The 18,160-nt window shown below is 40.1% G+C and overlaps 1 protein-coding gene and 1 pseudogene across 1 annotated transcript; one reads left to right on the top strand and one right to left on the bottom strand.

The window, feature by feature from the left end:
* Window positions 1-15,525, bottom strand: part of LOC139723020 (nose resistant to fluoxetine protein 6-like) — a 29,065-nt pseudogene extending 13,540 nt beyond the window's left edge.
* Window positions 15,526-17,026: 1,501 nt separating this feature from the next.
* LOC139723019 (uncharacterized) lies at window positions 17,027-18,160 on the top strand. Its single transcript, XM_071634297.1, has one exon. The coding sequence runs from the start codon at window positions 17,027-17,029 to the stop codon at window positions 18,158-18,160; it is 1,134 nt and encodes a 377-aa protein (XP_071490398.1).

Below are 18,160 nucleotides of genomic sequence, written 5' to 3'. Positions count from 1 at the left end.
TTTCATTTATGATAGATAGTATTCCTTTATCTGTATTTTGAGAAAATTGCCTAAAATATTGTTTGATTGGTGGAGCATATAATATAAGAAACGAGTAAAGGTGACGGGAGAGAGATAGATCGATCATAGAGGTCAATGAAAATGTGTGACAACATAAGAACCCAAACAAACTGAACTATATATCAAACTGGGACTGGAAAGAAGGAGGCAAGCAAAAGAAAACTCTAATGTCAACTTGCTATCTTACAGATGTGAAGTTTGTTTGTTGTTTCTAACATTCTTCGACCAGACTTTGCAGCAAGACTTGGATAATGTTTCGTGTGAATCCTACTTAAACTTACCTAAGGACAAAGAATGTATCCACTGAGTATGTACCATTCAAGATTGCCAGAAAATCCCATGTTTCCTGCCATGGCATAATACTGAGATGCATTAGCTACGAAAAAGGAAAGAAAGGAGACGTGGCAAAACAAGACGGCGTGAGACACAAAGTTGACACCCACGAGTCATACAGCCCACGAGTCATACTGCCCACGAGTTATACTGCCCACGAGACTTACAGCTCACAACACAAAGACTAGACACTTGAACAAGGGTCATGAGCTCGACATCAACTAAAATAGGTCCACAAGGTGCGACGTTATTCAAATAAGGCCCAAGAGCCCGTTACTAGTCAAAGGGAAAAATCAAAAAGACCCCTAAATTTTGGCATCACAGCACAGAGCTAAATATACGATACGCATCGCCTAGTTTGAAGGCCTTTTTTTGTATAGTGTCGACCGTGTGGGATATATTTGCCTAGTCGAGCTTATGGACATTATTCGCCTAGGTGTCTAGTTCGTTGATCTGCAAATGTGTCCAGCCAGTAGGCCTGTTGTACTTAGTACTTGGTGTCTAGCCCATGTCCTGCATGACTCGTGCGCGTAGGATTCAGGTACCTTTTTTCCCATGTCAAGCTCGTGGGCCGTGTGACGAGTGGAATGATCCAAATCAACATATGGGTATCATACAGGTGTACATTCCAAATGAATCACTGCTAAAATCTTTAATCCCGAGTTTGCAATAACTGTGGACCTTGTTCTGACGATGATCATAAGATGAAAAAAAAAGTACATCATTCGGAATGAGAGAGCATTGGACGACTTGTATGGAACAAAATCATTATTCACTCATTAATTGGATAGTGTTTTACCAGACAAGATGGAAAAAAGTAGCTAAAGTCGTTTGCGGTTGGGAGAAGGGGAGGGGGGTCATTTAAAAATGGTCACATCTTAACCCATTCTTCGCAGTCGATTGAGACACAATTTGATGGTAGCAACAATGTTGGTGTCACGTCTGCCAAGTCAACAAGAATGTGATTTGAATCACGGGAAAGAGACGCAAAAGAGTAAACTCGTCTTGATAAAATCTTATACCCTCAAATCATTTTGACAATTGAAGCCTCTGAGCCCGGTGTAAGGGTACTAAGCAATGTTATGTTGATATCAAACATGGCATTCTTCAAACGAATCTCTGACCTAAGTATCATAGAACTAATTATGTAAAAGTGGACATAAAAAAAAAACATGATTTAGTAATCGTTGACGTCGATATACTCACAGACGAAGCCGAGAACGAACTGGCAGGAATGACCAAGGATGACCCAGAACATGCTGAGGACACGCAGGCCGTTGAGGACAGCCATGGTGTTCGGTGTCTTTTTGGCGCTGAGCAACTTGCCGAGGTTGTTGTAGATGGAGAACGACATTAGAACACCGTGCAGGATTGCTGTGATAATGCAAATGGAAGGAGAACCTGTTGTCGAAGACATACAAGTAAATAATTTCATTATGATCACCTTATATCAGTAATTAAACAGGAAAAACAGTCGTATTGATCATCATTAGCTCTAAAGTGTTGATGTCATCATCGTGATGACATTGATGATTTTAAGTATGAAAGTGAAAACTGTTGTTGAGGTTTTCTTTATTTTTCCCCCGACCTACAAATGAAAAATTTGTAAGAGCTATCATCTACTGCTTTCTACGAAACGATTCTACCACCAGGCTATCATTAGTTGCCGCAAATGACACGATTACTAACTGGGAACAAATTAATACCAAAGTTCTGAAATTCCGACACTGTTATGTTAAGTAGTCCAAGGCTAACAAGGCATATTAATGAAAGCAAGGGATTATTATGCAGAGGGGTGTTGCGATCTCAAAAATTTCACTTGTACAGAGGGAGACAAAACTGAAGAAAACTCATACCTCGATCTTCACCCCTCTGCTTGAAAATCTCTCGCTTTCATTTAAAACTGTCGCTGTTGTAGATGAAGGTAGTGATAGTAACAATTATTTCAAACGTAATTGTAAAACAAAGAAACAAGATGATATTGATGATGATACCATTTTCTATCCACTGTGGAAGGCCTCTGTTAAGGGCACCTCTTATAAAAAGCCCTGTTATTATTACTGCTAGCAAAACAATGTCGAATTCCCAATTTACACCTTGGTGACGTGTTGGTCAAGAGATTGAGCATGGGTAAAGCTCGTTGTTTGGAGCAGGAAAGAGAGGGAGAGACAGAGAGAGACAGCATCATAAGAAACAAACTATTTTATTTTGTCTGTTTCATTCCCATCTGAGAAGAGGGCAGCTGGATAGCTAATAATTATTATGAGCTATCCAGCCCTTTTCTCAGATGGGAATGAAACAGACAAAATAGCATAGTTTGTTTCTTATGATGCCCATGGAAGACCAGCTATCATTGCAGCTGAATATTATTCAGCTGCAATGATAGCTGGTCTTCCATGGGGTCCAGTTGGATGTAAGCCAGGACAACTTCTCGGGTAAACACCCTGCTCTTAGCGATGAATAAATGAGGGGGCATCTTTTACGTGCATGGATGTTTTTTTGTTCATTTCCATCTGAGAAGATAGCTGGATAGCCCATATTCAGCTACGTTAAGCTGGTCTTCCATGGGGTCCAGTTTGATGTGAGGTGGGACCACTTCGGGTTAAACACCCTGCTCTTTTGTGATGAATAAATGAAGTGGGATCTTTTACGCGTATGAGTTGTGACTCTCTCACACGGGACCTCCATTTCATTCCTATCCGAGGACAGAGGATTTTGTCTCTTACTAGAGGGGACGGTACAAGTGGGACCTGGGAATCGAACCGTGGTCCTTGAGATCGAGAGCAGAGCGCCACCGACTGAGCTAGCTCACCGCCCTATGACGTAAGAATCTCTGTCGACCCCCCCCCCCCCCCTCACACACACACACACACACACACACACACACACTGCTGAAACAGTTTTACATCTCACCCCATCCTATGTGAGTGTATGTCTTCTTTTTCGGCCCTTGAGGTTGCCTCTCAGAGAATTCTAGGCGCAGAGCGGCTTTATCCACGTCAGTCGGTCCTTCGACCCCCTTCTCGAACCCTTCATTGATCTCTCCGGCTCCTTCACTGGCATCCACCCAGCACCTCTTCTTCGTCTCTTCCCGTCGCCCAGAGATGATGTTGCTATGGCCGAATCCCCATCCGATCTATCCGGATCTTCGTAGATGTTTTCTTTTTGAGCGACAGGTGTATCTTTCTCCTTCTTTTTCTGGCTCATTTTTTCGAGGACGAAAGCCTTCAGGAACACGTCATAAAAGGTGCCGATGCCAACAAGCACGCAAAAAAGGCGAGAGAGTTCTGCGGAGCAGTCAGGGAACACGATACGGAAATATTTGTAACTGAAATAACTATCTATTTTACCTTTATTCATGATGAAAACGTGGATGTTCATAATAGAATTTGTATCGTCATTACTGATATCAGTAAGATATCTTCTCTCTTTTCATTAATCGCACTTGAACTGGTAATGGAAATATATTATTCCTTTTCAGAAATGAGCCACAGACCTAAATACTTCATTGTATTTGACATTCTTTGTTTCTCCTAGAAAGATTTCATTTATGATCTACCGCTGGAAGTATGCTAGAAAAGCAAATTGACAAAAAAAAAATCAAACGCTTACGTGAAAGCTATTTCAGAGGTTAACCACGGAGCAGATCCACGCAATCCAAATAAAGGAACGGTGTCGTTTGACCGATGATGATCCAGACTATATAAAACCATTATACAAAAAATAGGGGGGGAAAGGTGACAACATGAAAATGCGTGAGGTAAAGATTACATTCGAGAAAGCTGTAACGTGCTTTCTTGTTATTGGACGAGTTGGCCAAGGCCCTTTTACACATGTCTTTTTACTTGAACACAATAACGGGGAGAACAAATTAGGCCTACTGATTTGGCTCCATTAAGCTTGATCACCACTTTCATACTCTATACGCCGTGCTACATACCAGCATTTAAAATTTCCTGTCCCTATTTTCCAGGAGAAGGGAAGGGGGGGGGGGGGTAGTTATCAACAATAGTTTTTTTTTTTCTTTATTTTTATCCCCGCAATTATTAAAACACCTATGTGTAGTGGTCAAACCTAGCAAAAGTATGGGTAATAAGAATGGGTGCACGTCACGAGACCGACACCCACGAGTCATACAGCCCACGAGTCATACAGCTCACAAGTTATACAGCTCACAAGTCATACAGCTCACAAGTCATACAGCCCACCAGTTATACAGCCCGTGAGTTCGACACTGAGTAAATAAAGCCCACAAGTTCGACATCAAGTAAAATAAGCCCAGGAGTTATACGGCTCACGAGACCGACACCACGCACAAAAGGCTCATGAGACCGACAGTAATGGTGCGATCACACATCGCCGGTTTAGATGGCGGTTCATGACGGTTCTCAAACCGCCGTGAACCGTGTCCCAATGATGGCGGAAAGCACTTAAACGCGATGCGACTACGTTCTCAACACGTTTTGAACACGGAGCAAACGCGCATTGACGCGGTAGGAACACGGATCTCCCCGGAAGGTGGAGGAGTCCATACCAAGGACATTTAGTTGGATGCAATCAGAGCCCTTTCACTTGTCCTCAATGGCTTTCAACAAGGAGCGTTTTGCTTTGTTACTTAAACACAATTTAAAAGAAATTATGAAACGTTGTAGCCCCCTGTGTTTTTCAGATTGATATAAGTGATGCAACAAGCAATTATCTTCAAGTTTCAACGTGCTTTTTCTCTCTTTTAATTTTTAAAATATCTGTATTAACTGTCATTAAATGACATACATATCAAAGCAGAATCCAACGAAGTTTCCAAAGATTCCTCTTCATTTGCAGGTTATTTTATCGAGTGATGTACAAGTATTTGCTTGTTTCAACATCTCTCTTTTTCTTTTTTAAGTTTTCACATAATTATTTCGCGTATTGAATTTAAGATCTTGTTGCTTGTTTATACATGTTTTCACAAAATTGCTCCTTCTTACCTTTCAGAGCTCCTTGTGAAATATGAGCCTATGAGAGTTCCTAAATCGTAAGGGGAATCTGTATGTGATACCCTCGATCCATTACAACAAACTACTATGACAAACGATAGTTTATGCCGCCCCAGAATTGTGGAACGGCACCCCAAGTGATAAAACATGCAAGTTCCATCAATAAGTCCAAAATGTTTTTAAAAACTTATCTGTTAAAATAGTAACATAGTGATTGTAAATGATGATTAATGCAGCATGTTGCTGTTTCTGAAATTACCTTTTCTTGTTTATCTTCTTGTTCCCCCTCTTAATCGCATAGAGACCTAGCCAAAGGTATTGTGCGCTTTACAAGAACGGCAATGATGATAATATAATAATAATATCTTTAGCAATAGTCAATAAAAAGACATATGTACATTATACATTATCAAAGAAGCATATACAGTATGTGTGCATAGTTTCCTCTTTACTTACAGGTTCACGTAACACAATAATGGTGATTTTTTTTTTCAAGTTTCAACATTGCTTTTCCCTCTACTCTCTTAAGTTTCAACATAATATTATCTGTATCAACATAACATATTTACATAAGTCTTCTGTGTATAACTGTAAGCTGTTAAGCTTTGATAAAAATTATGAACTCACCTTTTAATGTAAATTATGGTTTTTATGTAAATGAGGTAATTCAACATACCTAACAACTTTTTGAACATTAAACTTTATTTCTTACTGTGTATGTGTCAAAGAAGTAAAGAAACTATAGCATTCAATATATTTACCCGATCTTGGATTATGGGTTCATCTTTGCTTTTTTTTTTCCATTTTTTATTGCTCCGCCACGAAGTGTCGCCGGAGCCATTATTCTCTTTTAAGTTCATTGTTTCTTTTCGCTTGAAAATTATGGCGGTGTTAACACGGTATCATCACGGATCTTGCGATGCAAACACGGAGGATGCCGTTCTTTACACGATGAACGGCGATGTGAACACGGTCCATTTCAAATCGCCAAGACCGCCACGAAAAATTAAACATGTTTAATTTTTCTGGGTGTTCCCCGCGGTTCTCCGCGGTTCTCGGGGTTCATGGCGGATGAGTGACGAATGACCACGGTTTGTGTACGGTGTAAACACGGTCTTTGGCGAAGCACGGCGATTTGCTGAACCGCCATGAACCGCCATCTGAACCGGCGATGTGTGATTGCACCTTAAGCAAACAAAGCCTACGAGACCGACACTACACTTAAAAGGTCCACGAGACCGACGCTACGCATACAAGGCTCACGAGACCGACATTACGCAAAAGAGGTTCACGAGACCGACACTAAGCAAAGAAGGCCCACGAGACCGACAGGATGAACAGCGCCACCTATAGAGCAATAACTTGTATAGGGTGTTCTGATAATAGCATAGGAAGATATGAGAGATGGAAGAGAAGAGTTGCCATCTCCGGCAGGGTGTTACCCCATCAGTTGCCCCCCCCCCCCCCCCCCCCCCCCGAAATGATCAGGATCTTTAATTGTGTTTGCATGGGTGTGTGTTTATGAAAAAAATGAACAAAGTACAGTAAAAGTGTGTAACAGATCTTTCTACAATAAACCTGCGAGGGTGTTGATTTAGTATCAATTAAAAACAAAGAATAACGTAATCGTCTATTAAGGTAGCGTTAGGGATTCGGAAAAAACCAGATGCATCCATGAAAACGGCTATTGTATTTCACGATAAAATGTACTGTTCGGAGGAGAATAACGCAAGCCACAAAACTGAGGTGAATCCCCGCGACATAAAACGTTTCAATCAGTATAGAATTACATTATAGTTACAGAGAAAATTACAAATAGATCTTACTGCAAAATGTCAAAGCAGGAGGGTAGAATATCTAGAATAGAATAAGTAAATAGTGAATCGGGAAAGAGAAGAGGTAAAATTTATATCTTGTCCATTTTCTAGCTAAAAACTGGGAAAGCCTATTAAAAATAGCACGGTGGCATTACCAATGCTCTAAAATTAATTCATACATCGTTATTGTCCTCTGTTAAATTCATTTGTGTTTTTGTCTCTTTTTTTTTGGGGGGGATGAAGAATACTAATTCTTCTATTTTTTTTTTTTTTTTTGGGGGGGGGGGGAGCGGGGGCATGAAGAATACAATTCAATTTTTCTACTTGATAACAATGTCGCTCCCTGACACACTTGCCCCCCCCCCCCACCTCCCCAGAAGTATGTAGAAATACATATATTGATGACGTTCATAATTACGTAGATGGTCACCATCTTTCAATTGATAGCGTTACGAAATTACACCCGCCAGTATGTTATTTTTCCGTTCATGGAACACCGTGTACAGGTGACTGACATGTAGATGGCGCTGTTTATCCTGTCAGTCTCAAGAGCCTTCTTTGCCTACTGTCGGTCTCGTGGGCTTTCTTTGCTTAGTGTCGGTCTCGTGAGCCTTTTTAGCTTATTGTCGGTCTCGTGGGCCTTTTTTTGCCTACTGTCGGTCTCGTGGGCTTTCTTTGCTTAGTGTCGGTCTCATGAGCCTTTATTGCTTAGTGTCGGTCTCGTGGGCTATGTTTGCTTAGTGTCGGTCTCATGAGCCTTTTGTGCGTAGTGTCGAACTCATGGGCTGTATGACTCCTGAGCCGTATAACTCGTGGGCTGTATGACTCATGGAACTATTATTGATGTCGGTCTCGTGGACCGTATGACTCGTGGGTGTCGGTCTCGTGGGATGCCCCCATAAGAATGTCGTTTTAAACTTGAACACGCACAAAAGCAAAAAAAAAAAAAAAAACAATAAATAACGTGGAAAATGTCGTTTTATTACGTGTTCGTTTTGGATGAAATCTTGCCTAGTATCTCGTGCAATGCAATCAATAAACTTCAGAGGTGGTCTTTATCTGTATGCACAGGGTAGTCTTGAAGGAAATTAATCACATTAGATTTGATTATGTTCCTTGGTGCCGAAAAGGTTATCAGCAAAACGTGTTTTACCACTACTTTTAACAGAAGAAATGGGTGGAATATCTTCATTGGCCTTCTCTATTGTTGTTCCGTTCTCGATTTCCAACAGATATTCTGCGTTCTCATTATTAACGAAGCCGGTTGTATAATATCCGGACATGAACTTGATTAACTTCGGTGCCTTAAAAAAACGAGATGTCATTACATACTCACACGCAAAGAGGCGCAATGCTTACATAGAAATGATACGGTGTTCACTTCTAGCTCTGTACACGTGCTCGGCCAGCAGGATGCCCACCCGATGCCCTGTTAAAGAGATATATACATAATATGTATAGTAGATGAGTAGATAGGTAGAAAGGCAGAAACACAATCATAGAATATATATATATATGTATATATATATATATATATATATATATGCACACATAGTTATTGATTGATAGATAGATACACACATACACATATACTGTACGTACATACAGACATAGATACATGTTTTTCAGTAATCTCCATTAAATTTTGATTTCTATAATTTTACATGACATACACATTCATCTTAAATGTCTAAATACAATTATACAATCAGTCAGATTTGATTTCAATTCAATTCAATTCAATTCAAAGTTTATTTCATTTTTCGACAAAACATATAAGTTACACTTCTTTTGACAACAGAGAATAAGGTAAACAGAACATTATGTATCGAAAAGAATATAAAACAATTGAGGAGGACCACATAGTAATTATACATTGTAGTAAAAAAAAAAAGAAGTGATCGAAATATAGTACATATATAACTTTGCTTAAAGTGCGAAAAATGGAGAGACCCACTAAAAAGACAGAGCTTGTAGAATGTGGGCCCCTCTGGAATAATAACATCAATGGAAAAATTAAAGCATTATAAATACTATAGGAGAAGGAAAAAAAGAGGAAGAAGTCTGGAAGCCCACTGAGAACTAGAATCACAGATAAATACACTTACCATTACAGACGTGAACAACATAGGACAAGACTAGACAACAAAACAACTGCTGGAGAAAAGGCTGTACGGGACAAAACGAGATGGACAAGACTAACAGACGCGAAAAAACATGAAACAAGACTAGACAGCAAAACATCTACTGAAGAAAAGGCTGTACGGGACAAAACGGAATGGAAACGATGAACAAATAGAAGACAAAATAGCAAACGAAAATGCACAACAGAGACAGCGATCTTCGACAGAAGTGTATCAAGGGAAACAGAAAATGGTTGTGGAGGGGAAAAAAAGTGATTGTAGCGTCTGAAAGGAGAAAAGCAAGGAAATGAAGGGACGTAAGAACAGGAATAAGACAGACATTCATGTCTTTGACTCTTTTGGCGAAAGCGTAGATAACAGCAGACATCCAAAAGATTAGAATTTATTCTTCAAAGAGGAAAAAGTAAGTCTGTATGTGAGAAAGAAGGCCAAATGGCTAGTTGAGTCCTGGAAAGTCATACGACTGCAATAGAAAGGACTTCAGTCTCCTCTTGAAAGAATGTATGGATGGGGCGTTTTTTATATCATGATTCAGAGAATTCCAATAATTTGGGCCGATATAAATAAGTGTATTTTTAGCAAGAATCGTGCGTAAGAGGGGTAAGTGAAATTCATTGGAACGCCTAGTGGGATATTCATGAAATGATTGGTTTTTTAGGAACATGGAATTAAAAATAGACGGCAGCAAATTGTTACAATACTTATACTTAAATTGACCTAAGTTATACGAAAATAAATCTTTGATTTTTAAGAGCTTATTGGAGGTAAACAACGTGTTTGTATGATTTAAAAAAAAAGAAAAATCAATTGATGCGTGATCCGAAATACATATAACTTACATTAAGCACATAGACTTACACGTGGCTGAAAATAAAAACATAACAAAACAAACCCCTCCCTATACCTGCCCTCTTACCTCTACGTCCCCCCCCCCCCCCCACCCTAGCACGACTAGGGTCCCAGCTCATATCTCGATCTACGCACTTCAATAAAGTATTTTTCAACCAATCAAATTCCACGATATATTCATATCTTGTTGTATGCATCATCTCAAACCACTGGTATTAGCCGTATCAATAAGAGAAGAGAATTAACCCGTTCACTACTGAATTCTGAAATCCTCATAGACTTAAGACACAGGTCACCAGGTTCCCGTATGGAACGGGTTAAGAGAGCAGAAAAAAAGAAAGAAAGAGAGAAAGAAAGAATTATAGGCGTTGACAGCAAGCCCCAGAGAGAAGAACAGTAGTTTGAACCTTACGAAACTAATTTATCTTCTTACAGACCCCATTCGCACCTTAAAATCAAATAAGTAAACAACACTAATCTATTCAATCATATCAATTAATCAACATATTATTTTCATTTTACTAAATGCAAAGCTGATTCTCTTCTCTCGATTGTCAATTTCTGTTCTTCTTCAATACTTTCCCTTATTCTCTTCTGAATTATGTCGAGTGATGGCAAACAAAAACCTGTTAAAAAAACTGGTAAAAGAATACATGAATAGTATACATACACACATACTTAAACACATACACACATACATACACACAAAAACTCACATACGTACATACATACGCAAATACGTACATAAGTAGGTAGGTAGGTATTAAAGTGGATAGATAGATAGATAGATAGATAGATAGATAGACAGATAAATAGATAGATAGGTGGATAGGTAGATAGGTGGATAGGCTGATAGAAGGGTAGATAAATAAATGGAGTAGCTATAGATCGATAGATTGAAAGACATATAGATAAATAGATAGATAGATAGATAGATCGATAGATAGATAGATATCTTAGATAGAAAGAGAGAGAGAGAAACTGACAGAATGGATATTAAAATGGGGAAGAAGGGCGACATAAGGAAGAAAGCAGATGGGTTCTTATCGGGAAAAAAAAAAGAGGTTGTGTCGGATGTGTGAAATGTCTCACAATAAAAGGGAATATTGCGTAACGCACACGACCAGTCGTGAAAGGGGTTGTGCACGCACTGGTGACATTGATCATTTGGTAAAATATAGAGCGTCGTCACGTTTTGGTATAGCTGGAATATAGGGATGGTAGTTATCAATCTTTCGCTCCCAAGTGGTATTATAACGAGTACAAAAATTCCCTTCAGCAGGACGGAGGGCTGCTCAAGGGAAATGAAACAAACATAGCCCAAACCATTGGTGTTAACACTTCGTTTCATTTCATTTTTATTGTAAAAGTAACCAGTCGATTGTTATTGACGGAATCGTAAAGCTTTTGCCGAAAATCGGGCCTCAATATTTTCTTCGTACATGGAAGGGAAGACTTCCAGATGAAACCTAAGAACATCATTCAGGAGTGTCGTAGTTCACTTTGAGTGTATCTTCATTAGTATTTCCATATTTGTATATCTATCTATCTATCGATCTATTTATCTATCTATCTACCTCTAACACCAAGACACGAGGGTTAACTAAAATACGTGACTTGGACTAACAGTCAACTCAATCCTCTGAGCAAATTGTACATTGCACTCTCTTCGGGTGATTATTTGCACAGGAATGACCACGTATTCCGGACCGTGGTTACCATGGTTACAAAGAGAGAATGACACGGAGGGAACGAGAGGTAGATAAAGAGAAAAAAGATAGATATCGTGAGAGATATGGGGACGATCACAGAGACAGTCAAACATACAGATAGACATGCAGACATACACATAGACAGACAGACTGAGCATACCATTTTGGGACAAACCATCAGATAGCATGCAGCTTGCGCAACTTACAGTGTATGGGATGTCGGCATAGCACGACTTTCCGTCAAAGGGCGGCACCCCAGATGTCAAATTGGCTTTTGTCGATCTGCACAACCAAGGAAACCCATAGTCCCTCGCATTAAAAGTGAACTCAGCTTCCTCGGTGGGAAACCCGCCAGAGGATGCCGCCACTGACAAAAAAAAAGAAAAAAAAATGAAAACATAAAATACAAGGGATAGAGAATGACAGTAATGATGATAATAATACTATAAGTAAATAATGATGATGATGATGAGGAGGAGGAGGAGGAGGAGGAGGAGGAGGAGGAGGAGAAAGAGGAGGAGGAAGAGGGGAGAAAGAGGAGGAGGAAGATGATAATGATGTTGAAAATGATGACGATGACGGTGACGACGATGATGATGGTGATGATGACATAGTTATAATCATGAGAGCCATAATGATAATAGCTCAATACGATGATGACGACACTCCTCAACAGCATTATGGTATAGCATTAGGCAAGGCTAGCCTCTTCTGTTATTGGCAGGAAAATTGCAATGAAGAATTATAATATAGAGACGAAAGCGAGTACACAACCCCTCCTAAAACAAAACTTTCCACAAAGACCACGTAATTTAAAATGAAGATGTTTGATCAGTAATCAATAGAAATAGCAATAAATTCAGTAGCAATGAAAAATGCAAGCCGAATCGGTCTGCATGAGTAAGGAAAATAAAGCATGCCGCTCGTGTGAAAAAAAAGGGAAAGAAATATCGATGCTGTTACCTAGACTATGTCCTAATAAAATGAACATAAAAGTCAAGGTAACCACCCTTCACAAACCCGCAAGTTCATTATGCACCATTCTCGAAGATTGAAATTTGGGTCACGGTATTTACATATAAAATCACAAATCCCGATGAAAAGCACTAAAGAATTAAGCCCTTCATACAAAAACAATGTGCCACGCCTGATATTATATGACTGTGCGTTCATAACTAATGGGTCTTGATGAATAAGAACTGCAAAATACGATGAACGTTTGAATGAGCTGGATCATGTTACAGTCATCCAGAAGTTTCAACTGCTTTTGTACACAAAGGACTTCATGCATGGTTGTCTTGATAGAAAGTACCAGCACTATAATCATCAGCTCATGATAGAGTAATGCTATATCTGTGTTTAGTTTGTTATTATTTTGTTTCGTCTTTTTTTTTTTGGTGGTAATTACATGTATGTTATTTCCTACAAAAAAAAACAAACAAAAAACGAACCTGTTACTTACTTCTCCGTGCGTAATATTCGTTGAATATCAAGTCGCGAAGAAAGAGGCGAATGTGGTCAATGCATATCTCGGAGACAAGCCGTTGTTGGTCTTCCTCGTTGAAGCGGTAAAATCGATCGCCTGATTCATTTTGAATTATTGTGGCACCGTCGACAAGCTCGGTGAATTTCTCTCTAACGAGCTTCACAGAGTAACATAAAAACACGATAAAAAAGGAGTTTACGGATATTTAGAAATTGTGTTTTTTTTTTTCATGTTTATTAGACAACCACGCAACACAAAATGGGGGGAGGGGGGGGGGGGACTGTACACATCTCAATCATGATATCACACAATGGAAAAGACACATCATAATGATGCACTTTCAAATGGCCTCAAACGCATTTTCAAAGCCATTTAAGTCAAGTAGTGTGCAATTTAAGGATCACAAAATATTGAAATATCGAATAAACATACCAAATCGAATAAACAAATTATTCGATCAGAGAACTTCATGTAAGCACTCATAGTAACGAAAACATACATTCCTTTAGTAACAAGGCTTGGAAAGATTATTCCTATACAATATCATAACCTAGCAGCTGTAGTAGTTTGAATTAATAATCAGAATCATAAGCCAGTATGACCAAGATATATTTAGTGATGTCATATCATAATACAGGGATTTTTTTTTTCTCAGTAACTATTACATTGATGTCATCGCCTTGTTCTACCATAGAGCTAAACCCCGTAAATAAGCTCAAGTATTCTACCATGATAGTGAGCAGGAGCGGGTCCAGGAATTCCGTAAAAAAGGGCAAAAAAAAAAAAAAAAAACCCACCAAAACTTAGTGCCATTTCTAGGTTTCATTGGCTGACAAGAAAATAAAAAGCTAGAGCAATTTATGGTTTCGTGAAAACATGAATAAAGGCGGCGCGTAAGCACCCTTTTCCATTTTACTTCTATTTCAACAACAAAAACAAAATAATAATAACGAGGGGGTGGGGCGCCCCCTCTGAATCCGCCACCTCTGAGAAGAAGCGCAGCCTCCCTCCCTCCACTCTCAAAAGAAAAAGTTCGAGAAAATAAAATGATGTTGTTACACAACCACAGCAATAACAGACATTTAAACGCACACCTTGAATACTTTCTTCTTGTCGGAGAGAAGCTCCACACCCTCTTCAAAGGTGAGTCCATGTTCAGCAAAAAGATTGCGAACACTTTCCAGCCCTCTTTTATCTGAGAGAAAGAATAATATGATGAAGACGAAATATGGGGACTTCTTAAGGGTAATTATCACCAAAAGGCTTTCACTAATCAGAATCGAAAAATTTAACTAAATTAAACCAAAGAAAAAAAAAGATCTAAACAAACAAACAAGGATTGGATTAATGCAGAGTTATTAGGGAAACAGTCGGTGGACGTGAGAAGAAAATTAAAACATCCTTTCAGAAGGTGTGAATTCAATATTCTCTCTAATTCCCCCTTACCCACCCGCTCTTTGTAAAGTTTGCCTTTAATGGAGAGATTGCATGTTTTCCACGCATTGAAACAAAGAATAACGTCTTCAATTATTTTACTTATTTTTTTCTGAATGTATAAACCGTTGTCCAATATGAAGAAAACGAAATTTGGAATTGAAAGAATATTCTGACTTTCCTCAAGTGTTCACATTTTCGTTAAATTTTCGGCATTCACACATGCTTCTTTATACTTCCCTGTAATGTCTGTTAATAAAGAAAAGAACCCCTAAAAATGAACAGAGCCCCATTTGCGCAATAATTTTAAAGAATAAAGTACAGTACAGATGTGCCTGATCTCATCAATTATAACCATCACGACTACGCATTGCATGTCACAAATGAGGCAATGTGGTACTAGACACCTGAGATCGCTGAATTGACTTTCATAGCTTTCAGCATACAATTTGGTGAGTTTGATAAAAACGAAATCAGATACCTCCCATCGAATTGCCGTGAAGGCTGCATTCCAAAACATTTAACATGAGTTTGAAGAAAACGTTCATTAACAAGATCAAAATATCATGGAGAATTTCGACGCTTACCTAATGATTTAGTCTGCCAGAATTTGTCGAGCTCTGGCGAAAGTTGCCCAAAAATCGGACTCGCAAAATGGAGAACGGTGCCAAGGAAGAGCAAAGAAGCCCACAGAGACTTCACCATCTTCATTTCGGTGGATTATCGGCTCATCTACTCGCTGAAAGAGTAACCAATCCCTGACGAAGCAGCCTATATGTCTAGTCGACATGCAGGACAGTCGCTATGACTGTCGACAATGCATCACTCGCCAGAAGCAATTACAGCAGATGCTTTCCAATCTAAAGCTGGAGTCCACTCTAGAAACACTTCGTGTTTTTATCATCCCAGTCCTTTGTTTCTAATTTGGGTGATGTCAAACATTGAACACTGCTGCAGATAAGAAGGGTGATTATGCTTTAAGATACATAAAACAGGCAAAACACAACCAAAGCAAGCCAAAAAAGTCTTGTGGCTCAAAGTTACCCTGCTCATCGTCCTTGATCTATGAAATGCATTTGTTAATGATCAAACCACAACTATTTTAACGAAACTGTACTTTGACTGGATGGAATGCTTATCCAATGAGATTTCCCGAGAGAAGCAGGAGAGTCGTGATTCTGAGGAAAATTATATCGCATGGCTATAGGATGACGCTACTTTATATCTATCTCTACTAATATGTTTCTTCATGTCACTTATCTTTTATTTTTCCTCAAATCTTCCATTTCGTGGCATATTTTGAAGGTGGCATACTTTTTACACGTCGAATTCTTGACGTTCTACACTAAACGTACAAATGAAACTTAAAGCTCCACTATCAATATCTCTGTTGATAATAGCACCGACCATAGTACCAAAGTTCAAGTGGTAATCTAAACTTCGTACTAGCAATGAATGCTAGAATATCAATATCAAATTGTTATTAAAAGGTTCGTCAGTGTTTACGTTTATCACGTCCGTAGGCCTACTGTTTATATGGCGAATAAATGGGTGTGGTAGACTAGTATCATGATTGTCAAATGCCTATCCGAAAAATTGATGTGGTTTTGCAGGATTACATCAGAAATGTATGTCTTTTATAACAAAAGCTTGGAATAATCACAACACTCACACACACACACACACACACACAGAGCCATAAAACGTTTCTTTTGTTCTCATTGTGCAGTGATTCTTAGGTCATTAGCGCTTCCTAGGAAGAATGTGGAATAGGATCAGAGCGATCCACTTGACGCGCTTCACGTTTTAATAGCTTCCTCAGCTTGTCACCATTCTAGAGGTAGACCAGTTTGTCGTGTGCAGAAGTATATTGTTGGTGTCTATCTTAAGTCATTAATCGAAATGCATGTGTTGTTATCAGATCACAAACAGACCCCTGTACCCTGGTAACGGGAGAAAGGTCAATCTACACAATTTAGGGCTTGAACAAAGACAAGTGACCATTCATGACCTCTGTTTCACCCTATACAATGTGGGTTTTTAACGGCCGATCACTGCTGCTAACACACCTGTCGTAAATGATATACAATGAAAAGCTCGTTGATATGTTGCCAGGGATGTTGACTACACGATGTTCAAAGGCATGTAGCTTGTAATGGCCACAGTGTGAAAACTTTGCACAGTGTGGTTATGATGCTGCCTTAATCTGAAGATGGCCACATCGCATGTCGGATTGAACGTTGGTGGCAAAATCTTCCGGACGTCAAGAACGACGCTGACTCGAGACCCCGACTGTTTCTTTAGTCTAATGCTGAGCGGGAGGATCCCATCAGCGAGGGACGACGACGGTAACTACCTCATCGACCGCGATGGCGATATCTTTCGTCACGTGCTCAACTACCTCCGCGGCGGGCAGCTGCTCCTACCTACGGGATTCAACGAGCTGCACCAACTCCTGGGCGAGGCGGATTTCTTCCAGCTCAAGGCGCTGAAGGGGCACGTAGAGGGGCTGATCGAGGTTGAATCCCCCCATCCGGGAATTGTCGGCCTGAATGTTGGCGGAAGGCTATACCAGACCACAGGGGAGACGCTAGCGGGACTGCCGAATTCGATGCTGAGCGACATCGGGAAGGGTAAAGTGGCACCTCTGCGGGACAACAGCGGGAATTATTGGATCGACAGGGACGGAGAAATATTCCGACACATTCTGAATTTCCTGCGGAATGGTCGTCTGGTTCTCCCCGACACTTTCAGGGAGCTACGCATGCTCGCTAGTGAAGCCGACTTTTATGGAATGAGCTTACTTCGGGAACATGTCGAGAGTCTGGTGGCAATCCTTCAGCACGACGAACGATCGACCACTGTCCTTGATCTCTACTACAGCTCGGGGGAAGACACCTACACGGTCTACACGAATGCCGTTAACTTGAACTGCTTCTTTCCATTCCTTCAAAATCCGGGGCACTCGCGAAGGGTAAAGCCAGTCCGTCATGATGGCGTCGATACCATGTTCGGAGTGATACAACCGTTTTCATTTTCAATGCAATCAACTGTCGATCACTCGGATGAGTCCATCGATGGTTCCCGATGGATCTACCTCAATGTCCCTCCTGTACCCATGTACCCATACCCAAGGGGACCGGGAGATATTCGGCGACACGTCTGCAATACCTGTCACATGGAGGTCATCGTAGAGAGGAACATGGAGTCCATAGGTTGCACGAAGCTGCGATTCATCAAGGATCCGATGCGGAGAAAGACCGGGGACGAGATCGGTTCCTCGCTGCCAGGACCTGGCATCCCGCAAATCCCTGTTCCTTGGCCTGCGTTCGCACCCGACGAATAG

This window comes from Diadema antillarum, unplaced genomic scaffold (genome assembly GCF_040938485.1).
Source record: "Diadema antillarum isolate AM-2024a unplaced genomic scaffold, OU_Dant_1.0 scf00000180, whole genome shotgun sequence".
In the NCBI taxonomy this organism is placed as follows: Eukaryota; Metazoa; Echinodermata; class Echinoidea; order Diadematoida; family Diadematidae; genus Diadema; species Diadema antillarum.
Note: the sequence above shows the minus strand (reverse complement) of the source record. Positions and strands in the feature narration are given on the sequence as shown.

What these genes read in the sequence shown, in the direction of transcription:
- LOC139723019 (XM_071634297.1), top strand. Translation starts at nt 17,027, where the DNA reads ATGGCCACATCGCATGTCGGATTGAACGTTGGTGGCAAAATCTTCCGG.